Source organism: Sceloporus undulatus, chromosome 6 (assembly GCF_019175285.1).
Source record: "Sceloporus undulatus isolate JIND9_A2432 ecotype Alabama chromosome 6, SceUnd_v1.1, whole genome shotgun sequence".
Lineage (NCBI taxonomy): Eukaryota > Metazoa > Chordata > Lepidosauria > Squamata > Phrynosomatidae > Sceloporus > Sceloporus undulatus.
This window is the reverse complement of record NC_056527.1, coordinates 152,280,079-152,305,533: the sequence shown is the minus strand read 5'-3', so window position 1 is coordinate 152,305,533 and position 25,455 is coordinate 152,280,079. Positions and strand designations below refer to the sequence as shown.

The window sequence follows — 25,455 nt, the reverse complement described above, 5'->3', positions numbered from 1 at the left end:
GGATAGAGCATCTGCTGATGCAAAGCATACCAGAAGAGGTCCAACCAAGGAGCTAATGGTCTCATGTAAGCCTACAGAAGGGGGCTTGCTTTTTCAGGTTCAGCCTGGTAGAATAGGTATGGACAAGGTTTTGGCCCAGCAGCCATCAAATGCCCTTGGTTCCAACCAGAACTTGGAAATATTACTTTTTAGGACCACAAACCCAAATTGACTATACCAGCAGTAGCCATGCTGGCTGAGGGTGGTTTCTGGGAGTTCTAGTCCAAAAGGTAATGTTTCCAAGGCCTGATTCCAACCAAGCTGATGGAGAGGGCCTTGGGGTCTCAATCCTATCTCTGGTTAAAGACATTTATTAAAGACCTTGGTTGTTTCTTACCTGATGAGGTCTTGTATCCTACTGTTAAAAACTTCAGCTTGTGAGGTCTTGTTTTTTGTTTCTTGAATTAATTTTGATGCACTGGTCTGGTTGTTTCCATAAGGTACACTGGAGATCAGACACCCAAACACTGTGGCCACAATCCTTAGGACTCCAGTTATGAGACCTTCAAACACTTGCTTGTTTGCAGTTCTACCTAAGATAGCATTGTGGTCATCTGGAACATAAACCTAAACATGGACACAAATTAGAATAAATGGGATTCAATTTTTCAAAAGACATTCAACATTCCCAAGATAATTTTGTTAATTAGGTATTATAGTGGAACTGTAAGTTCAATAGTGAAAGGCAAAAATCAAGGACTTCAATTTTTGCCATTTGTTCCAAGCTGATGGCAATAAACCAATGTGTCTGAGCTTGATGTCAGCTAATTTTATTGTCCATGAACTTGCCTCATTCCCTGTTTCAACCCATATTTTGTAATGAATGTATCTTTAAGGGGCTAAAATGTTTTGTTTTCACCCATATTTTTATTTTTGCTCCCGCCAATTAAGCTTATATACCCCAGAGCACTCTGAATTGGAATTGCTTCCAGAACATCTGCTTGTTAATTAAAAAGCTGGCATGGCTGTACAAACAGCTATTGGCCAAGTTCAAAAACATCTAAGAAATTAAGCCAATCAGATAAAAGGGAAAAGAAAGCTTTCAGGATTGGTTGCTTTCTCTCCAGGGAGGGACGATTTCCATGCCATTCACTCTGTGGGGCTTGTGGATATAATGTGCCTTCCATCTAGGTTCTGAAAATGGATTGTTTTCCATATGGAGCTGTCCAGCTAGAGGATGCTGATGAAACTTTAGTGGAACTAGAAGGCTAGTTCCAATACATGGCAACATTTATTTCTCTGAGAGCTTCAGGCTGACATCTGGTCCACTCTAGAACGGATTATCTGTGGCTGAGTTAAGAATGTGTAGATGCTGGATCTATAAATTCTTAATCTGGCAACAGATCATCTGTTCTAGAGTAAAATGGATATTAGCCTGAAGCTCTCAGATGAATAAACGTTGCCATGTACTGGAGACTGAGCGTGGCATAGTGGTTTGACTGGTTGACTCTAGAGACCAGGGTTCAATTCCTAGTTTGGCCATAAAACTCACTGGGTGACCTTGGGCACGTCACATGCTCTCAGCCTCAGGGGAAGGCAATGGCAAACCTCCTCTGAACAAATCTGGCCAAGGAAACCCCCAGGATAGGTTAGCCTTAGGTTCGGAAATGATGTGAAGGCACACAACAACAAAGGGCCATCAATAGCTAGGAGTCAGAATGGTTTATATATACAACATCTCTTGTATTGGCCTCTATAGACCAACTACTACAGAGTGTGAGCCAAGGGGTGCAATTGCATTTACACTGTGCTGGTAGACTTCCCATAGGTGACTGATTGTCCAGTACACTTGTCCCCCCACATTCGCCAGGGTTAGGGGCACAAGACCTCTATGAATATGGAAAAACCGCAAATAAGAAAAACACAATGTTTTTACCTGAGAGGACACCGCTCTAGGAATCTCTAGGTCTTCCAGTGCAACTCTGTGGTCAATGTCCGACAGACATTGACCATAGAATTGCACTGGAGGAACTACAAATGACTGGTGGAGTGTTCTCTCTAGGAATCTCTAGGTCTTTCAGTGCAACTTTTAGTTAAAGTTGACCATAGAGTTGCACTGGAGGACCTAGATATTCCTAGAGAGAACATATTAATAGAATCTGTGAATAGTCAAATTCACAAATATCAAATCCGCAAATATGGAGGGATGAGTGTATAATAAAAGAATGCTGGATTACATAGCCCTCCCACCTGATCCAGTGGAGTTCATGATATCTTCTTACACTCTGAGTTATTGGTTTTATTTCAATTTTACCCCCCCCCCCCCAAAAAAAACCCTTCTTTAAAAAAAAAAAAGCCCTGAATAGAATTTTAACAAAAACCAACCACCAATGATCAATAACATTATAAAGCATAACTTGTGTTATTCAGAATTCTGTGTGCATGTGTATATGTGTGCATGCAGTTGCCAGTGAGGAAAATACCCACAGAAACAAATGTGCCTTAAGCAATCAGGAGGAACACCCCATGCTGGGAACCTGCCTTTCAGTGGGGAGATCATGCCACCTGGTGGGTGCCATCTTGGAGAAGACCCATCTCATGTGTCTCCCAACAATCTTTAAACTTTAAAGAGTGCATTAGTAATAATAAGACCAAAGATGAACTGAAGGAGATGAGTATGAGTGATAGGTTTTCAGTATTGCCAGAGTAGGGTGCCAATCTACAGAGCCCAGGGAGGGCTCAAGAGACATTCTGGAACGAATGCCAAACAAATAACTCCGCTTTCCCGATCCAGAAATTAATGCTAAAAGCCAACTTCAAATCCATTTCCCTGGAAACGTCTTTTCACTTAAATGGTGCAGCAGTGGCATCGTAAAATGCAGCTGCCCCATAGTTTAGTGCAGTATCCCTCTCAGTGGGAATAGGGTAACACTTGGCGACAAAGAACAACATGCACATTTTTTTTTATTATTCATTAGCTCTGTGCCCAGAGTTGGTACTTAAAATTCATTGTAATAGTCTGTTCCTGGTAGTGAGCCAAGCTAGGAAGTGAGAAGTCTTCAGCTACTTATTCAAGTTCAGGCGAAGAAAGAATATTATGTTGCTCTGCTAATTTACACAGAGTGGAGTAATTCATGCCTAATGATTCTGACTGTCTACCAAAGTGGATGGATTGTATTTAAAACATGTGCACCTATTTAATTAGCAAGTCAGATGCTGCAATTTGGAAGCTATTAGTCTAGCAAGTATTGCCTGTATGGTGTACATATACCATCCCCAGCCTTCCCTCCGCCCTTGAAATTTTTTTGGCTGAAGTTCTACACAGCACTAGGATATCCGTGACCCATGATCCCAGCAGTTTATTAAAAAAGTAAAAAAATGCAGTTAATGAAGGAGAGAGTAGAAATGTTAGAAGTACTGGGCTGCTTTAAAAAACAACAACAGGGTGGGTGGAAATGAAAATCTTCTAGGTTTACCTTAAGTATCTCTTGGCTGCCGCCACAGGATAATATTTTGTGACTCCCTTTCCTCTTAAAAGCAGAATCTGAGTCTCCGGAGGATGCCCTCGGGGGACATGTTACTAAGGGGTGTTCTACACCTTGTGCTGTTATCTCTGATCGCTGCGTTCCTTGTGTGGTTGAACCCCTGTTCCCATAATCAGCGGTACGGCTGTGGTTTCTGCAGACACAAAGCCTCTGGGCTTGCCTGGACAGAGATGTTTTTGGAAAATGGGTACCTCTGGAGACTGCTAGCAGTACAGACTGCCGGCTCTCCCTCTTTCCGACCCCCCCCCCCTCCAAACCGAACAATTAAAAACTATGGGTTTGTGAGCTGTGAGAGCTCCTTCCTAAGGTGGGTGGTCTGTCGAGGTCAGGGTTGAGGCCAATTGTAGGGCAATGGAAGGGAAGATAAAGCTGCCTAGCATTACCTGGCTGGGGACTAAACAAAGCTTTAGGCTTCAACCAGTTCCACTTCTTCAGCCTTAAGGATAGAAAACAAGAAGGACACTCCCAGAGGAGAACAAATGGAAGCGTGCCTCCATTTTAAAGCAAACCTCGCTGGCACACAGTTAGACATGCATGTGCCATTACTTGGGCTCTAAAGCTCGTTTCTATAAGAGCATAAATTTAGCTCCATCATTTATTCAACTTGGAGATGTGACCCGAGCGTCTCAGTTGAAAAGCAATTCAAGATACAAAATGCACTGGGAACAAGCAATCACCTCCCTCGCTTTTAGTTATAGAATCGCTCGAATCATGTTGAGATGATCATTTTAGATGGCATACGCAGCAGGAGACTTGAAAGCGCCCAGACGTGCGAAGGTTGCACACGCAAGCACACACAAGTACTATGAAAGTGGATTAAAGAAATGTTTCTAAGAAAGATCATTTGAAATGTGGTGCTGGAGGAGAGTTCTATGGGTCCTGTGGACTGTCAAAAAGACCAATGAATGGGTTCAACTGCAAATCAAGCAGCCAAAATGACTCAACCAAGGCTATTGTTTTTCAGACATATCATGAAACAACATGACTCACTGAAGAAGTTTATAAATGTTTGGTGAAGTGGAAGGCAGTAGAAGAGGAAGACCGCATTAGAGCTGGATAGACTCAAAGAAGCCATAGCTCTAGTTAAGATTCCCATATTTGATAAGAATTCCCAGGTTAGATTTAGATGAGCCAGCCTGCTAAAGATACCCTCTCCATGCCATTTTAACTAAAGACAGAAACAACAAAATGCAGGCATCTTACTAACTTATCTAATTTTTCTCTTGTTTGATATGTAACATCTTGCCTGATGAAGAAGCCAGTGGAACTTCAAAAGCTTGCAACAAGTATACTGTGCATTTTGGTTGGCCAATTAAGGTATCACTGTACGGTGGATTTAGGTTAGATTTAGTTCATGCATGGTTCAGAAATGTCAGAGAGAGAATAAACATTCAGATATTATGCTCCATTTTATTTCCTACCTTCTAGAAAAAGTGGTGGAAATAGTTAACCCCTAGTTAAATTCTATGAGGAAAACACTTAGCCAAATGAACAAAAGGGCCTAAGACGAGGTTCAGCGTCAGATTGCTTGCTAGGTTGCTCAGCTTGTTCGTTTGCAAATGCTTCTTTGATCTACCTGAGAACACCTGATTAAGAAATTAATCTGTCATGCCTCACAGAGGTTATTTAACCCCCTCAATTAAGTATTGAAATACAGTACAGACGTTCTCCGTAAACCTAAGTCACAAGCTAAAAATATTTAAAGATTTCACCATGAAATATGAGGTTTATACATGTGTCTTCTTCAGGAACTGAAGACAGCTCTCTGTAGAAACAGTAAATAACTGTAAATCTGTGAAATAAACAAGTGACCTGGTAGTCACTTTGTATTTTTTAAAAAGGCCTCCATCCTGAACATAATAGGGCCCAGGGGCTCCTCCAAATGTGGTAAAAATACTCCCATTTCTACAAAGGATGTTTAGGGGGCATTAGGGGGGCATCTATACTGTCGAAATAATGCAGTTTAAGTGATGTAGCTCCATCCTATGGAAGCCTGGGATTTGTACTTTTATTTATATATTTGATTTCTATCCTGCCTTTCTCCCTGGAAGGGACCCAAGGGGGCTCACCAATAAAAATCCTAAAAACACGTTACAATAAAACAGTTAAAAATATAATCTAATAACAATATAAAATGACAAACATTAAAACCACACCTAAACCCTGATACCCATCCTATATAACAAAACCCAAGCCAACCCGTGATTATACGTTAAAAGCCTGCCTGAATAAAGCAGTTTTTGCTTGCTGACGAAAGGCAAGCAAGGAGAGGGGCAGCCTTGAGGTCAGGAGCAGCCACCTTTTACAAGGCCTTTAGCCTTCTCCGCCAAAAGACTGCTATTGCCTCACAAAACTATAAATTCTGTAGGATGGAGCCATGGCAGTTAAAGTGGTGTCAAACTGCATTATTTCTACAGTGTAGATGCATTCTGCATTAAGTAAACAAGCTGAGGATGAAGGGGGAAAGTGGAAAGAAGAAAGTGAAAGTGGGACATTTTAAAGGCAGCTGAAAAAGTGGGATGGCGGACAATTAACTAGGTCTGTTCCTCTAAACTGGGACAGTTAGAGGCAGGTATGTGAATGGAGGATACCTTTAACTACATATTTAAACTCCCCTCAACTGCAGAAATGTATCAGGAGTCTCTCCACTGTACTGTGGTTGTCCATGTAGAATATAAAGAACCCTGAATAGAGGATGCTCAAATTGCATACTTCGGCTCCTTGGGGAAAGAAGGGGAGGGGGAAAAATGGGCATGGGACTATTGGAAAGCCAATTGTACGAGTTGCATTCAAGTTCCTTTTGTCTAAATGAAGGGCCTCTGGAGGGCCTCCTCTTAAGTGTTTGTCAACTGTCCTATGGCTTGTTGATGCTAACAGTGCAATGTGAATTATTTACGGCATGTACATAACTTTTCAATTAACAAACCGCTTGGCTCATGAAAACACCCACCCACCATTTATAAGCAGCAATCTTAGACTAAATATCTCATGATGAGCAGGTCACTATGAATTAAAAATGAGTTTCTAATAAAATATTCAATGACATTTGAAATTAAGCGAAAGTTAAAAGTTTTCCCATTAAAACGTATCTTGTCGTTTTAATTTGATTTGCAAAACTCGTTCAAGATGCATATTAAGATACGCATTTTTTCGATATGAAAAGCAGCACAGAGTGGAACATGAACTCTTTTGTGAGTTAGATTCAAACGACATGAGATGGCGACAAATGAGTTTGTTTAAACCTGATCTGCTCCAATCACTGATAAGAGAACAGTTGATTTTAGCATCCAACACATTCCTGCCCACTCCTCCCTGCAAGCTCTCTCCACTAGTCAGGTTTGGATACTGGAAATGAGCAACTGGAATATAAGTGACTGGGTAGATATCTTATGGGTAGGAAGGTAGCTGGCTATGGGATGCCTTCAGCTTCTTTTATTCCATGCCCTTTGCTCTAAAATCTCTTTTGGATCCACTGTCGAGGATCTCACAAAGTGAGAGGGAAGGCAGTTGGTGTGATGTTGCAAGTGGCACACAGATGTACAGGAACACAAACACAAGAGCTGGAAGCCACTGATAGCCTTAGTCCCCACTGACTTGTCTTATTTCCTTTCAAAACCACCTAAATGAGCAACTGTCTCATATCCCTTGATAGTAAATTTCCTAAGTACATACTCCGCAAAAACGTACTTTTCTCTGTCCTGAAGATCTCATCACTTCAGTGGATGACCCTGGGCACTAGTGCTATGAGAAAGGGAGGAAAACGTCTCTCTATCCACTTTTTCCACATTATACGTATACATGTGTGTGTTGGTAATCCAGATAGTGTAAACATGCCTTGCAAAAGAGTTGCTCCAGCTCCATGATTATTTTGGTTGCCATGTTGTTGTTTTTGAGAGAGAAATGAAAGGGATGCTAGGTCGAGATGCCCAGCAGTGCCCAGGTTGCTGGGACTATAAACACATAAGCCTTCCAGGGCCCCTTCATAGAAGAAGGAACCCAGAAAAGAATATTTTACCCAGGCTGCCTGGAAACTGGCCCTGCTGTTCTGAACATGAGTCGTAACACAATTGTTTAGTACATTACCTACAGGCTTCCCATAATCAGGGCTGAGCAATTGGAGTCAGAAACATGAACTTTGTAGAAATGTACCAGCTATGACTCTGGCTTCAAACTAAAAAAAAATTATTATAACAATATATGGTAAATACACAATTTTATACTGAGAGAGAGAGAGTGACTTGCCTAAGGTCAGGCAGTGGACCAAATAAGGATTCAAACTCTGGTCTCCCAGTGTCCTACTCCAGCAGTCAGACCACTATATCACATGGGCTCTCATGTATATTTTACCTTTTAAAATGTCATTAAATGTATATGGCCTATCTTCAATCAAGTATTCACATTCAGTACCCAGACAGGATTTCCTATTACGATGACATTCCGAGTTCAAATATTACATACCGTTAACTGGTGCATCAACAGGTCCATTAAAAAAGTGATCTTGTTGCTGAACAAAACATAGGTGCAATTCTCCACACAGTGACTGCAAGCCAGGTGGTAAGCATTTATTGCACTGCAGAGGGACCTGAGAAAAACGAATTATGGTAATATATGGATCAGTAAAATGAAACTGTCCTCATTGCCAAGAAAAATGGTTAATCTTAGATAGTTTTATTTGCTTATTTATTTTTTTAAAAAATTTCTGTATATCCACCCAGACCACAGATGGAATAACTATAGGGAGAAGAGGAAGTTTGCTTTAAAGTAGAAAGCATGTTTATTGAGCAATATACACTTATCTTCAAAGGATTTGCTTCTACTTGAAACAACTATTAATATAGGTCCAGAGTAGACCCAGCATCAGTTCTAAGGTTAAAATTTATAGATAAAACTAAAACAAAATACTCTGAAACCTGCATTTTCCTGAACTTCTAACCTCCTTATATGAAGGTTGCAACAAGATAAGGTGTGAAACGCGCATGAATCCATACAACCAATGACCTTAAAATGACACGCTTTAAAGTTACCATTAATAAGAGAATATCTGCAAATAAATATCGCTGAACCATTTGTACATTATTTTGCCATTCACATTTAAGCATCTTTTACAAGAAGTCTAGTATCAGGAGAACAGCTGATCAATGGCCAAATTCGCTGCAAACTCTTCAGGGACAAAAGAACATGAACACCGTCTTCCTTTCTAATTGATAACACTCAACTGGGACCAGTTTATAAAGGCCTTGTTGCATTCTCAAGACAAGCCTGGAAGAAGCAAAGTGTGACTAAAGAGGGAGCAGGGAAACAAAGCAAAACAAAGACACCACCAATGCACTTGAATTATTGCCAAGATATTTTGAAAAGGTCATAATCTTTTCCCCAGACAGGCGACTGGGACTGATTCCTCCTATCATCACCTTGAGAGAGCCATTTGCACCTCTGAAAGGTGTAGAAAGAAGACAGAGGCACTAGCCTGGTACAGTTATAAATGACTACCTTAGGTGTCAGGTGGCAGTCAAGCAGAATAAATTTTTCTATGATTGTTCACTACGAAGGTCTTTTGCAAACTTTTTGGCCACAACATATTCTTTATGACTTATGCAAGGCTCCAGTAGCTTCCTTTGTTTATAAGGCTAAAAATTAAAGATACACATCAGTGATTGAACAACTGGTAGCTAGCAAGACACATTTCATTTTTATCTATTATGCATACTCTTATTTATCTAACCACTTCTATAAAATCTGTCACAATTCAGAGGAAAGTCTGACATTCTTTGGCATATTGCTTTGTTCTCAAACTCCCAATGCATTGGGAGAGATGTCTCACGCTACAGAAATGGTTAAGGAATCAAAGACCCCCTCTTTCCTTGTGAAGGCATGCAAGTTGGGCCTGATAACATAAAGGGAAAATAGCATAATACTCCTTCAATTGGTCCACTGTACAAACACTATGCTGCAGAATATAAAAGCAAAGCAACTACTTCCAGAGCTTGGAAAAGTAACTTTGGACTGCAACTCCCAGAAGCCAGCATAGGAATTGGTTCTCAGCTCCAGGGATTTCTGAAGGGGTTGGATTACCTATATTCATTTCAGTCTGGCTTTAGGCATCCTTATAGTTTGGTCAGTGGATGACCTGCATATGCTTTGGTCACCTCAGTGGATGACCTGCATATGCCAGGAACTAGGGATGTCTGGTCTGGCCACTGTGACACATGCCTTAGTTACATCTTGTTTGGATTACTGTAATGCGCTCTTCTTAGGGCTGCCTTTGAAGAGCGCTTGACAGCTCTTGACAGTGTCAAACTGCTGCGGCCAGACTGCTGATCAGAAGCGGTTACACGGAGCACACACATCTCTTGTTACAACAGATTCACTAGCTTGCAGTCCATTTTTGGGATAATTCAAAGTGCTGATTATGACTTATATGGTTTGTCCAGGCTTTGCAAGAAAGACCCTTCCTCCAGTCTTGCCACCTTGAGAAACATATTTGTTGAGAATATTTCTTGGTAGCTGCTCCCAGACTATGCAGTTCCTTTCTCAGGGAGGCTAAACTCTGCTTTGTGGCTAGGGAACAGCTCCAAACCCAAGCATTTTATAACCATAATCTTCTTTCCCTAAAAACATCCAAGTCCAATTCATCTTCTCCACTGTTATCCTGGAATATTTAGGCTTGGGCACTTTCTTTAAAGAAAAAAAGAGGAAGGGAACATCTAAGAATATCAGAGGCAGGTTTCTGCTCACTGCTATAACTTTTTGCAGCCAGAAGGAAGAGGGTATGGGAGTTTCTTTGACTCTAATCTTGTTAGGATTAGGAAAGATTGTCCCTTGTTTATGGGTTTTAAGTTGCTGTAACCTATCTCAAGCCCAATCTGAATGGATGTGAAATAACAGAAATTTCAGCCACATCAAGATTCATTGACAGAAATTTCAGAACAGAAATTTCAGCCATGTGAAGGCACATTAGTATAGATCAACCACAGGAATCAAGTGCTTTTCAGATATTGCTTTGCTGCAAGTCCTAGCAGGACTAGCCAGCACAGACAATGGTGAGGAATGCTGGGAGCTGCAGTCCAACAACATCTCGAGGTCGATGTGATTCCCATCCTTGGAAAAGACGATTAGTAACCACATTCTCTGCTAAGATTTCTACAGAAAGGGCTGCTATCTGTTATTTTACCCAATTTAGCACAACGCTTGGAAAAATTCCTGAATCAGAGCCTGATTTCCAGAGCCTTAGTCCAAAACTCAAACCGCTATGCCACACTGGCTCTGTTTTAATATCACATACTGCTTATAAAACTGGATGATCCAAACATTAATGCCCAGAAGTAGAGGACTCTCCAGACTTTCAGAATCAGCATCTTGACATTTTACGAACCAGACTGAAGCCCCTTGAAAATGATGCCCACCTCATGAATTTTTCCTTTAGTTCTCAAATTTCAGAAGTGAAGGATCCGAAATTACAGTTTGGGTATGCAAAGAAAAGGGGGCAGGCAATGTGACACAGGGATTTGCAAACACAGCAAAGAGGTGAGTTTTAGGTGTGAACAATTTTCAGCATCTCTTTCTCTGAAATGCTAGAAATTTGGGGACTGGAAGAACATTTCATGGGGTGTTAGAATACTTATTCGGGGGGTAATGCCCTCATTTGCCCCCTCCCCAATAACTGCACCTCTGGATGCTGAAACAATACCCCCTGCTTCATGGTCTCATGGCGTGGGAAGATGTCCTAGAGAGAAAAAGACTTCTTTTGAACAAAAGAAGCACAGACCAAGTGACTGTCACTTATTTTTTATGGCAATATAGGGGGATTTAAACAATGGACAGTGGGGTTTTGCGGGGAGGAGAACGGCGACATAAGCCAGTTAACTACAGACAGCTATAATTAGAATGTATTTAGAATCATTCGGCCCTCAGGTTCAGTTATACCAATTTTTAATTCAGAATTTAAAGTGTCAGTAGAGGAGCAAGCCCCAGGTGGTTTACCAGGTTAAATGGCAGATTAAAGTCAGCCCAACTAATTTCTTTATTTTAATCTTATTAAGGGAACGACAGCTGTCAACTGCCACCATTTCTGCACTAGGTCTCTGAGACAAGCATCAGATGGCCTATGTATTAAAGAAAGGTTTTATTTTATTTTATTTAAAAATACACCTTAAAAATAAAGGTTTGCAAAACTGTATTTTCAATGGTTTTGAACGTGGACATGGCTTGTTTTTCAGACTGCTGCCTCCCAGCTCAATATACGCGAAGATATTTGTATACCAGAATACAAATGCATTGGAATAGTTGCATGTAATACGATTGTTTGCCAACTGCTGTTGTTTAAAACTTTTTTCTTAGCCTTCTTAAATCAGCTTTAAAGCTATGTTAGACAGCATCTATGCTCTATCCCTACAAGCTACCCTCTCTGCTGGTTTAATATATGGGAAATCCCAAGAAAATATAACATGCTATAGTGGTTTGAGCACTGAACCGTGACTCAAATCCTTGCTTGGCCATGGAAACCTACTGGGCTATGTTGGGCAGGTCAGACTCCCTTCCTCTGAATCTGCTCTGAACAAATCTTGTTGATGGACAAAACAATTTATATTGGTATTTGAGTGTCCTTTTTGGACAGGTGTATTTCCAGGGTTACAGCTACTAGTCAAAGCAGACTGTGCGGAGCTGGACAAATAATTTCACCTGCATATGGCATCTTGTTTTCTAATGACATTTTAAAATAATCACTTATAATAAAATCATAACCAATAAGATGTTCTTGTTCTCCTGTCAAACATGGAGCTGAAGCTACACCAGTGTAAATATCCCATGTACTGCAGTAACTGGCAGCAGACATAGAAGAGTTTATGGTTTTTTTCTGTGCCTTAGTTCAACAGACAGTGATGCTGATAGACAGAGGAAACCTGGCAGTATTTCTCACCTGCAAATTTTAAAAATTGAAACACAGAACTGGAGACCTTTACTGAACTTAACTACAGTTAGCCCTCTGTATGAATGGATTCTGCATCCATGAATTCCATCACCTACGGCTTGAAAATATTTGGAAAATAAATTCCAAAAAGCAAACCTTGATTTTGCCATTTTATATTAAGGACACTATTTTTCTACCCCTCTGTATATAATGGGACTTAAGCATCCACTAATTTTGGTATCTATGGGGGGTCCTGGAACCAAACCCCAGCAGATACCAAGTGAATATAAAGTGTATATTTTAGTCAAGTTTATGTTTGAAGGTGTCATTGATGGCATTCAAAATTTCTTAACCATTTCTTACAATTCCAAAAAATGAGATCATGAAAATATTTTATGTATTTGTATCCCATCTTCTTGCAACTGCCATGCTAATGCTCCATTAATGAAAAGTGCATTTCTGATCCCCGAGACTAGAGAAAGAATAGTTGAATCTTTAGTATCGATCCCTGAAGATCAGAACACATGTACAATCTTAACACTCATTTGCTCTCCATCTCTCTAAAACCTTAGATTTCTTAATCTCATACTTTATTGCCTAATTTATTACTTTTTAAAAAAAAAATTGGAGTGAGCCCTAACTTAAACTACGGCATATAAAAATCTGTATGATTTATATGAAGGTTGATTATGTTCCCCGTCTTTCAATGAAAATGAAATATTTGGAGGTGATGAAGTGATTAAAAACTACTGCAAGTTGAAATATTTCCATAGTTTAACCACTCCAATCTGTCATTTTATGAGCTTTATTGATAAAGGACAAAATCCAAAAGGAACATATTACCAGTTGCTGCATTTGAAAAGGAACTGGGGTCTGTGCTTTTCATAAAGTAGTCATGAGCAGGAAACTAACATAATTCACATGGGCTAACCCAGAAAAATGTTCAGAGGCACAGCCATGTTTGTATGGAATATCAGTGTGAAAAGGGATCTTGTAGCACCTTTGGGACTAACTGTATGAAAGAAGTTGTAGCATAAACTTTCGGAAGCTTGGTTTACTTCCTTATATATATCTTCCCCAGATTCTATATCCTTCCACAAGATAGCATTTTATATAGTAAGCTCCTAGGGCAAGACTCTGTGGTTTTATATGGTGCTATAATTATGAATATGTAGAGAAATATGTATGTCACAATACGCATCTGCCAATGTGTATGTCATACAGGCAATCTTGTGTGTAGGACAGCCACTGTGGAGTAGTAGTTTGAGTGTTGGAATATGATTCTGGAGAGCAAGGTTCAATTCCCAGCTCATCTATGAAATCCACTGAATGACCTCAGGCAAGTCACATGCTCTCAGCCTTGGGGGAAGGTAATAACAAACCTCCTCTGAACACATCTTGCTGAGAAGACCCCTTAGAGTTGTCACAAGTTGGAAATGACTTGAAGGCACACAACAACAATTCTGTGTGCATGCTCACAACTGGCTCCATGTTTCAACACAGTCTGTAACAAGTTTGGGTAAAACACGAAGCAGCTTAAAGCAAGAAAGAGGAATTCTGAGCCCATATTATGTTGCCCCACAAGCCTGGATGGGCAGCTCTCATTGACTTTCTATGAAAATTCCAGATAAATTTTGGAGGGCAGAAAATAGGCCTAGTACGATCATAATGCATCTCCCTGGGGTCCTCTGGAAAGTCATAGTCCGTTTCCCATAAAATCTTCCAGCTTTTGCATGACATTTCCCTTATTCTTAAAGGTTGACATGCCACTTGGCAGGAAGAACTGTCAGGTGAAATACACTGGTATTTTTTGCCTCTACCTTTTTCTGCCATGGATGTAGTAAGGCCCTTGGAAACGTCTCTTGAATTGAACTTGGCCCTCAGGCTTTAAGATGCAATCTATGCCTCCTTTTGATCTATGACAAACAACACCATCCACTTGCTAACATATACTATACTTTTAGTAAGGCAACTTATAACCAACTGCACCTAGGGCACCATCACTGTTTCATGAATAAATGTGACCTTTTTTGCACCATCGGTCCGGCTGGGCTAATAATGCTGACAAATCCAAAACAAGGGGCATACCATTAAATCTTTATTATAATAAAGCTTTATCTTGTAGACATAGGATTAAAATTCTGAGCTGCATCATGCTGCCAGGATTTTGGGGGAAGAGGGGTGGATAATAGTCCATATAATCTCCTCACATTCATCTCTAAGACAGGCACAAACAGTTAAATTATTAAAATGCCTCTGGAGGCTCTTTTTTTTAGTTGTGTATGACAACAACAACAAAAAGCCATTATAGCATAAATAATAAATAGTATTAGTAAGGTTTGTATGGACTATGTCAAAGATGCAATGTGTAAGCGATACTGCCAGGAAATGTCTTGTTGACAGCCTCCCTCTCCAAACCCAGCAGACAGCCCTACATTCTGCTTTTTCTGGCCTGGCTAAGAATGAACCAAGCCTGGCCTGGTCCAAACCTAGGCTCAGTTTTCTTCCTCCATTTCAAACACATCACCTGGCTCTCTTCCCTGCTTCTTCTTGGGCCCCTGGTCTCATGAATGGAGACAGGGTGAGAGCTACAAAGACTACTTTATATCTAAGAGTTGCTTAGAATTGAAGATTTCAAAGGAAGGTGTGGCTACCTCATAAAAATACAGAGAGCAAGAATTGTCCTAAATGATAAATTTTGAAAGACTACACAATTTCTGGTACAGAAATTCCTCTGTCCTGTTATTTCCCTGAAGAGCCAGTGCGGTGTAGTCAGGGCCGTGGAGCTGGAGTCGTGGATTTGGAAGCATGTTTAGGTGGAGTCTGAATCAACAGAAATGCACCGAAATAGAAATGAAGACTCTGCCTTCACAATAAAAACTTATAATATTAAATGCCTAGCTTGTTGCATATTTACTTCTTCAGAAATGTTAATCAAATAAATATATTTTATGTTCTACCAATCTAAGCAGCCTTATGATTCACATGGTGGTGATGAAATGCCCTGTGCTACCATTTTGCTAAGAGCCACTGCAGTTTGAGGGTTGGATTATGACTCTGAAGGTTTGAATCCCTTATCCAGAGCTCTACCTGTCTCCTTCCTTTTTTAACTGCATAGAGTGTTTGCAAATGTAGCACAAAAGCCCCATACACTGCAAGTTTCCAAGATGTTTTGCAAACATCTGTGCCTCTGTGTAGCATCTTACACCCAACGTTGCCCTTGTGCAATCTGACAGTGCCTTCCTTATCAGTGAACATCCACAATATTTCTAAATTGTTTATTTAAAATTGCTGCCTGAATAATATCAATAATATCAGCATTTCTATGGTATTTTTTTAGAACACCAACATAATTTATGTCATAACATTTTTCACACTCTGCTGTAAGTTACTTTTGCATTTCCATATTTCAAAAGGAAATAACAAATAGCAGCTCTATGTGAGAACAGCCATGGAACTAAATGTCTGTACTTGCTGCCTGTACATATAAAACTGTTCAAATTGCAAGCTACAGTTAAATAATCTCTGCTTTCTCATGACTTCTAAGATTTAGAATACGAGATCCCACACTATAAACACACCACATCTAATATGAAAATTGGTAATAATGTGCAGTTGTAACAACTGTGTAATATATAATTTTTTGCATTGGCTTGGATGCTCTGCAGGTTTCTACTGGAATTGCATGGGATTTCTTTCTTTTAAGATTAACTTATTAGGTCTTTTGAAGAAATGAAATTAGTCCCTGCCAAAGTTTATCTATGATTAACTGAATGCTTGTCCTAAACCTGCAGTTGGAATCACTGCCAAAGGCGTTGCAGAAATTCAGCAACACTCACAAAAGGCTCTATTCAGAGTATTTGGAAGAATGTTCAGTATTCATTAGGAACTTCCTTCTTTAAATTCCCTGTTTCTCTCATATGCCTGTTTGCCTTCCTTCTCTTCTTCAATGCTTAGTCCCTTTGCACTGAGAATACAGTATTCTGATTTGTGATTAAGAATACCTGGATTTCTTCTGCTCACTGTAGAACAGTGACAAACATACATATTTCTTTTCACAAAGGGCATTAAAAATTACTCAAATACATTTTCAATGTGTGTCTATCAAGTCTAACAGAGAAGTCAAATTTGGCCTTGATACACAGCTATAGTTTGTTTTCCTTAGCCACAAGACAGAGTCCATGTCTGAATACCTAAACCACAGATGGAGATCCCTTAGCCTGCGACCAAATTTAACACATGAGGTCAATCTATCCGAACTTTAAGAACTCAGGACTTGAACCGTCTCTGAAGTTTGACCCATGCAGAAGGGGTGTCTAAATAGTGACCAATATACAACTAGATGTTGTTTAGACTGCAACTCCCAGAATTCGTCACCATCAGCTATGTTGATTAAGGCTGCTTGGAACTGCAGCCCAGCAACACTGGAAGGGTGCATGAGTCTCACTGGGTGCTGGCTTTGTTGCTTTGCTCCTCCTTTAGCCTCTCTGTGGTTGGGAGGATGGCAAAGTGGCATTGAGGCCAAATGTGCTTTCAGCTCCAGCTCTGAGGAACTTCCAGAGTTGAGGAATTTGGGATTCAGCAAGCTCCTCAAAACACCTGCAAAGTCCACTTCATTTCTTCTCTGCAGAAAGCTGGCTGGGGAAACCTTCCATACTGGAGAGCTCATGGAATCTGCTTGTTATATGGCCTGGGGATTCTGGGAGTTGTAATAAAAAAAAACAACTTTGCCAAGCTCTGGTATGGAGTGAAGCCAGCTTCCTGACTCATGTGGGAGAATACTGGATCAACAGTGGACCAACAGCTGTATGCGCATAGGACAGTGCTTTATTATTAGCTTGAGAAGAAAATCATTTTTTCCTTCAGTCGTACCCAATAGACAAAGAAGCCCCCGCTTTTGAAAACTTGGTCCACTTTCTATGCAAGATTTCAAAAGCAAGACACAGCCATAAAACCCTCTATAAATCTATTCATCAGTCGCAGAGCAATAAATAGCAAGGTCAGGTAGAACTGGAGCCAGAAAAATAGTCCTAACCACAGATGCCATTAATTTACTGACCACTCAAAAAAGGCAAGCAAAGCACTGTACTCACTTCAGAGGGATCCGAGAAACTGTGTTCAGATTGGTGGAAGTCGTCACAACCTGAAGGACTTGTTCCAGAGCTGTAAATCCCCCCGCAACGTGAAATGCAACTTGATCTGCAGCATTCTGGATTTGAAACAAAACAAAACAAAACAATCCCAACTTAATTAGTCAAATATATGTAAAACCTTGTCAGACACTGCTTACATAAATTTAATACAACTCTAACACAGAAGTCAGAAAAGTTATTTTGGAGATTACAAGCTTCAAAATCCCCCAAAAGTCAACAAGGGCCAAAAAAGTAACCTTCCCAAGCTCTGCTGCTGCATGCACTGGAGCAGAGAAAATAAGGTAGGAACTAAGGCTCCAATTAAAAGGTGTCAAGGTTGATACAGAATGATGACTACAAACTATTTAAGATAAGCAAAAAAGACAAAACTAGAAATACTAAGATCTGAAGGCTTACATGCTGTTGAAATGCTTTTCATTTCAAAATCCATTTGTGGTGTGGCACATGAAGCAGCCATTTGGGAAAGGCAAGTATGGCCCAAAGCCCCTTTGGGTGTGCTGAGCTAGTCATGCATTTCTTTGGATGCTAGCCAGACATTGGGCAGGAAGAAAAGAAACCCTTCTAAATGTTTCTGCTCTGTTTTGGAGAAACCTTGGCAACTAGTAGTGGGAACTACCTATATAACCAATTATCTTGCAGAGAAAACATGATACTAGCCATGAAAAGCAAAAAGACCTGGTTACTACACCTCCAGACTACATGTTATGGTGACTTGCTCTCCACACCTTAGCACATGCCTGCTTTCAGTTGTGCCAGGTTTGTATGAAGGGCATTAAGAACCTGGGTCACATACGAGTAATTTGGCCAAGTTACAAAGGACTGAACAACCAGTCCCACACGCTTGAGGTTGTGATGTGGAATGCCACAATGGTTGAGGGTTTCTTGACTTATCATCCTCCATGCCACATGGGGAAGTGCCACAGCTCAGTGGAAGACCACTTATTTTGCAGTGGAAGGACACATGTTTTGCCAAGATCCCTAGGATGAACCACTGGCCTCTTCAGCTAAAAGGAACTCATTAAAAAGGTCTATGAGAAATATGTCTGCATCCAGCTCCTGCTAGATAGAGTAGGCTGTAGGGTTTCCTTGCGCTTTCCAGTGCTGCGGCTGATAGAATTGAAAACACAGACATACAAGTATGATGGAAGGATGGCCCACCTAAGAGGAAAGGCTATCCCTGGATTCGGTGTCTAAATCCAATTATTAGTTTGCATCTCCCTTGTTCTGTGCTGGAATTGTGTGTAGTTCCAGGCTGCCCCAAGACTTTGTTTGGTGGCAAACATGACACACATTACTACAGGAGGACAAGCTTTATTGGTGGTAAATGATGCAGCAGATGGCATACACTAGAGAAGTATTCCAGTCCTTTTGCTGACAGAGTGTGGCATCCTTTTACAGCCAAAGGCAAAATTCAGCCCCTGCAACAATGAATTCTACCCATATTCTCCCCAGACAGTGATGCAATTCTCCCACGGGACTCTGGGCTGCAGTAGACCAGGACAGGAAAATAGAAGGTGAATTCCCAAGGGTTATACAGTGCCAAATCAAGCAAAGGGCCCATACAGACAGGCCAAAATAAAGCTGTTTTGGGTTACTTTGGAGGTATGATGTTTAAATGATGCATGCGTCCTAAGAGCCCGGAAGCCGTGCCAACGCCACGCTCCAGTCCTTAGGACTAGAGAGTGACTTTGGCATGACTTCTGGACTCTTAGGACACATGCATCATTTAAATAGCATACTAAAGCAGCTTTATTTTGGCCTGTGTGTATGGGGCCAAAGATAATCCAAGTGTGAAATTGTGACCCACCTCCCTTTCTCAACAGCTATGAGAACTGTGCAAGCAGGTTAGTAAGAAAAGGAAATCAACTCCCCTAGTCCATTTGTAGCATTCATCTTTTCCAGTCCTCAATCTGCCATCTTAATGTAACAGAGCATCAGACAAAGTCACTAAAACAATACAAAGTCACTAAGACAAATCAATCTTTTTTTCTATGCTACTGGACACTTGTTAACATTTAGCTGTGATGCTATCAAGGACTCTAAAGCCCATCTGTCTGTTGCAGAGGCCCAACTTGTTACATCCTTATCTAAGCCTGCCTGAGTTCCTCATACACCTGTACCATAGATGTCTGTACCTGAGATGCCTGTACCTAGCTGAAAAATAAGAGGAAGACAATTGGTTTGGTAAAGGAAGGGGTGACACAACCAAGATGGATGGATGGGTGGATAGATAGATATTATGATCAACTGACCAAAATCAATCAATCAATCAATCAATCAATCAATCTGAGCGAGATACATAAAAGTATTATTAAAAATTTATAGCAATTACTTTAAACTGTCCTAAATACAATTGTACTTTTACTAATGTAGGGTCTTGTCCTTCAGGGATTAAAATATCAAAATTGTCAAGTCCAAACATCAAGTTACCACGCCAAATTTGTTTGAACAATAAATAACACATGCTGAGGTTTCTGCAATAAATTTTGTTCTTTTGAGCAAGAATTCACATAGGAGTAATGGAAACAGATTATATTATTTCTACAAGGCTTCTACTACAATCTTGAAATATTGCCTTCTGTGAGTTTCCCATTCCGCTAAGGGCGGCTTTCAGAAGTGGTCTATGACCCCATTGGAAAAAGAGATATCAAAGGAATAAAAAGCTTGATTATTTGGTGTTCAGTCAAGGTTGATTTGCATCCAAGAAAGAAAAGCCAAGCCTTCCCAAATTACTTACATACACACATACAGCACATCATAGAACAAAACAACAAAAGAGACAGTCAGCTTGGTCAAAGGTGTACAAATTGATCAGAAAAATAAAGAGAGGTACAGCCAACAAAGCAGTCAGCTGTTATTCAGCAAATAATGAGCTTGTTTTGCTTGCAATAATCACTAATATTCCATCTTCTCCCAAACCTTGCCAGATCACTCTACTTGGCTGCACCACAGAGAGAGAGGCAAGACTGCAAGTCCATCTGAGTTACCCAAGCCAAAGCCCCAGACTGACTCTTGCAATGGCCATGATACCCAAACAGGCTTATTTTCCTCTTTCCTCCCTGTCTCATTCTTCTCTCCTACCATATATCCAGTCATTATTTAAACTGTGACTCAACCTGACAGTATTTTTGCAAGACAAGCAGTATGTCAAAGCAATAACAAAAGCCCAAGGTGTGCGAACCTTTTAGCCTCCTTGTTTCTAATAATTTGTTGTGTGCCTTCAAGTCATTTATGAAGCATGGCGACCCTAAGGTAACTTTATCACAGGGTACTCTTGACAAGATTTGTCCCTTGCTGTTCTTGAGGCTGAGAGAGTGAGCCTTGCCCATCCATGGAGGTTTCCACGTCTGTGCAGAGATTCGAACCCTGGTCACCTGGTGTCTTAGTCCAACATTCAAACCATTATACCGTACTGGCTCTCCTCTTTAATAAGAGATATGTATTTACTATTTATTTCATTATTATTTCTTTAATATACATCCTGCCTCTCTCCTGACAGGAGATATATGCATGCCATATAAACAATAGTGAAATTTCCCTTGTTATTGTATTGTGCAGATGTAATTACGCTCAGAGTAAAACGTATTTCCCTACCTGATACAACACCTTAATGGGTTTGAATCCTCCTTATCTGTTTCCTGCTATGACTTTAGTGGCAACTAATAGGATTACAGGCTCCCTTCCAAGAATACTTCTTAGCTACACGCCAGCAAAAAAAAAGAGAGGAAGGGGGGGGGGAAAAAAAGGGGGGGGGAATATGACATCCTAAACCTGAATTACACAGGCCGGGAATCCATCCAATTATTAACTAAAGTAACTGTTATTACCTAACCTAATCAAAGGAGAAGCAGCTGTTAATCTTTGGTGGCCTGTAGTGCCTTGGCGGTCAGGCTGGATGAACTGCCTTTGTACTTGATTCTTCGGCAGACAATAATTATGAGCCTTTTTGATCGAGGGGGAGACAAAAAAGCTTCCTTGGGTTTGAGGCACAGGCAGCAGGTGTGGAAACAAGGTCTGCATGGTCATTGTCAAGACGAAGTGCTTCTGGTGTAGAGGATGGACTCCGGTGTGGCACCTCTATAATAGCATCCTTTTCCTGAATGACACCAGTGGAACTGGGAGAACCAGTAAGACAAATGTGATATATGGGCTCAAACAGACAGGCCAAAATAAAGCTGCTTCGAGTCACTTTGGAGGTATGTTGTTTAAATGACACACGCATCTTAAGAGGCCAGAAACTGTGCCAAAGCTGCACTCCAGTCCTTAGGACTGGAACATGGTTTTGGCGTGGCTTCCGGCCTCTTGGGACACATGCATCATTTAAACAGCACACCTCCAAAGTGACCCAAAGCTTTATTTTGGCCTGTCTGTTCAAACCCAAATATTAGGAGAATGCACCTTGAGGCATTTAACATTGGTATCTGATTTGGGATCTTGGTTGTCACCAAAAGGGGCTTCTTAAGAGGCTAAAACAAACTACAGGTTTTGGCTAGGACCAGCCAAAATAAAACAGCTCCCCCAAAATAACAATAAACCTTTCCCCCCAACAACCCAGAGGTTTAATTGTATCAACCCAGTTGCTGAAATCAAATGCTTCCCAGCCCATAAAATCAAAACATTCAACAATGCTAACATTGATTTTCTTCATGATTAATCTTCAGTATAAAGTGAGCTAGATTTAATAGATTCACGGCAAAAATACAATCAAACTGTTTGCTAGCAGCTTGGCTCCAAACCAACTTCTGTAGATCTACAGAAAGGTTGCAGGAAAGGCCAATAGCCTGTAGAATTTATAAAGGGGTGCTATAAGAAGTATGTAAGAAGTAAGAAAGTATGGTTTATACCTATTATTGAGTTTCCATTTCTGCAAAGTGTTGTTCATGGAAGGACAAATAATTACTGTCGTTTTCGTCCCGCTGTGGGAGAAATGGAATATTGCTCCAATAAATTCACCTGGTGTTGCATAGGAAGTAATGTGCATAGAAACACATGTGGGGATATTTTGCACACACAAAAATGTTTTCTGAGTAGGCAACAGTGTTTTCTGCATAGGAAACCCATTTTCTGCACAGAAAACAAGTTTTTGTGAAAAAACAAACAAACCCCAAAACCCCAACAAACTCCAAAACACCCACACATTTCTCTTTGCACAATAATTCTGCTGCATTGCTTTGGGACATTTGAGCACTGAGAGAAAAAGTGTGCAAAAATCTTGCCTCGGTATTATTCCTGATGGGGTTTCCCAATAGTTGGGAAACCTGAGGTGTGTTTACACTATGCAGTTATAGCCCTGTGATTCCACTTTCCATCTTCTGGAATCCTGCACTTTGTAGTTTGGTGAGGAACTAGACTCTCTTTTTGAAAATACCCCTCTCTAACCTGCCAGTCCCAGGATTACATAGGATGGAACCATGGCAGCTAAACTTTGAATAGCAATAGTATAATTTGTAGTGTGAATTGACTCCTGTTTTCCAACCTGGAAACTAATCACTTTTGATATCTCTTCCACACAGCACTGAATGATGATCTGAGGTCCTTTCATGCTACACAATTGTAGCATTATGATTCCATTTTAATTGTTGTGGCCGCATCCTGGGTTTGTAGTTCTGGGGAAAGACTAGAGGTTTCTGGCTGAGAGTTCTAAGTATCTCTCCTTAAACTGTAAACCCCCAAATTTCATAGGTTGCAGGCATGGCAATTAAAATGGATTCATAGTGCTATAACTGTGCAGTGTGAAAGAGCTCCTCACCTCATTTAGTGGTATAATCTAACAGCACAAACCTATGTAGAGAGATCACCTTTGAGACTAGCTGAAAGAAAGAAATTGACAGCATCAGCTTTCATAGACTTAAGTCTACTTCCTCAGATGCATTTGGACATGGACCTAAGACTCTGGTGCATCTGGAGGTAGTAGACTTTAGTCTAGGAAAGCTCCTGCTGCCAATTTATTTCTCTCAATTAGTCTCAAAGGTGCTACAAGATTTCTCTACAGACTGATTCTATATCTTTGAATTCCAGTACAAATCTATGTATGTGTACCCAAAAGCAAGTCCTATGGAATTCAATAGGGCTTCGTTCCAAGTAAATGTACACAGGAGAGCAATCTGAATTGGAGAAAGAATGACCTGAACAAGCCAACTAGATAGGAAATGGAGCAAGCTGGCTAACATCCACAAGCAAGGAACACAAATGACACCTTTGAAGACGTTTGCAGTTTTTCAGCCCCCCCCCCCCCCCCCCCCCGTTTTCAAACACAGACCCTTTCCTGGCTCTTATATTCCTATGACTTGAAGGCACTAGGATTATTCTTGGCAGTGATCCTAGACTAGCCATATTCTAAATAAAACCAGAACCATCCCCATCATCATTTACCCACAAAACTAATTACACAGCTTTAGTGCCAAGGGAGAAGTTAAATTTTCTGCTTAAAATAAACGACAAAGGTGGCATATATTCAGGGATGCTTCATTTTACAAAGTAAGACCTCTGTTATAAAACATTCTTCACAATCTTACTTCTATTTGGGTAGAACTGGTGATTCATTCCCTGCCCTCTTACAAAATTTGCCAGGGGAAAACAAAGGTGAATTACAATTGTGGAGGCATGTCAGAAGAGCAGGGGATGCCTTTGGGAATGGCACAGGTTTGTGTCTCCTGTGATGTTCCTATTTATTTTTTCAAATGTACCTCTCTGCCGACTACTGCCAAGTCTTCTATATGAGGCTTCCCATCAAAAGTTTCAGCTCACAACAGCTCCATGGATAAGATAACCAGATATTTTTGCATCTTTTATATTTCCACAACTCCACATCCAGCACATCTCTAGCAGCAGTGCAACAGTGTAGTACCGCCACTGTTGAACTTCCCCCTAAGTAAGGTCAGGTTGCGTCCATCACTTCTGTTTCTCATGGTTTTTGGCTCTTAAAATCCATCCATCCATCCTTTTATTTATTTATATCCTACCTTTATCATAGATCACAGAGTTGGAAGAGACCACAAGGGCAATCCAATCCAACCCCCTGCCATGCAGGAACTCTCAGTCAAAGCATCCCCATTGACAGATGGCCATCCAGCCTCTGTTTGAAGACCTCCAAGGAGGGAGACTCCACTGCACTTCAAGGAAGGAGTGTGTTTCACTGTTGAACAGCCCTTACTGTCAGGAAGTTCTTCCTAATGTTGAGGTGGAATCCGTTTTCCTGTAGCTTGCATCCATTTATCCCACACTGGGACTTAAGGCGACTTATAAAAAGCAGAAAATTAGAATAACCAAAGTTGAGTTTAAAACAGCATTTAACTAAGAACAGAGTTAAAACCACTGTTTTTAATTTATTTAAAGTTTTAGAAGTATTTTTAATTGTTTGTACATTGCCAGGGCAGCCCTGATGGGTTGAGAAGTGATCAATAAATGTTTTGCATTAACAAACAAATAACTGAAGAGGTTACACTGCAAAATGAAAGCAGTTATTATCAGTTATCCTTTGTTATCAGTTGTCCTTTATGCAGTTATCCTTTGTCATATTGCAGTCAAAACCTAGTTATGCCTTGCTTATGGCAAGTAACCTGTTCCACGTTCCATGCTTCAGTGGTAAGAGGGGGAAAAGCCTGTATTTCATATTTAAGAATAGGGCATACCTGCGTTTATACTCTAATTGAACTCTGAGTAAGCACACACAGGACTGGGCTTCACAGCCACAGTCAGATGCAAGCTTAACTAGGAGTAAATCCCAGCAAAGTCACTCGAAATGGCTTCCCAGTAATTTTGAATAGAAAAGGCCTTCAAATGGTGCATCAAGATCATGCAAGCTCTCTCACAGCTTTTTCTCAGACAGTAAAAAATATTCATGCACAGTCAAGGACAGCAGTGCATTTTT

At 40.5% G+C, this 25,455-nt stretch overlaps 1 protein-coding gene across 7 annotated transcripts in view; it reads right to left on the bottom strand.

The window, feature by feature from the left end:
* The window catches only part of SCAPER (S-phase cyclin A associated protein in the ER), a 134,175-nt gene that overhangs the window by 32,438 nt on the left and 76,282 nt on the right, over positions 1-25,455 (bottom strand). For all 7 annotated transcript variants that reach the window (XM_042474251.1, XM_042474252.1, XM_042474248.1 and 4 more), the window contains 3 exons: positions 17,526-17,641; positions 7,983-8,106; positions 377-606 (listed from right to left, as the gene is read on the bottom strand). In XM_042474251.1, coding sequence (XP_042330185.1) covers positions 377-606; positions 7,983-8,106; positions 17,526-17,641 — 470 coding nt within the window. The remainder of the gene's footprint in view (positions 1-376; positions 607-7,982; positions 8,107-17,525; positions 17,642-25,455) is intronic.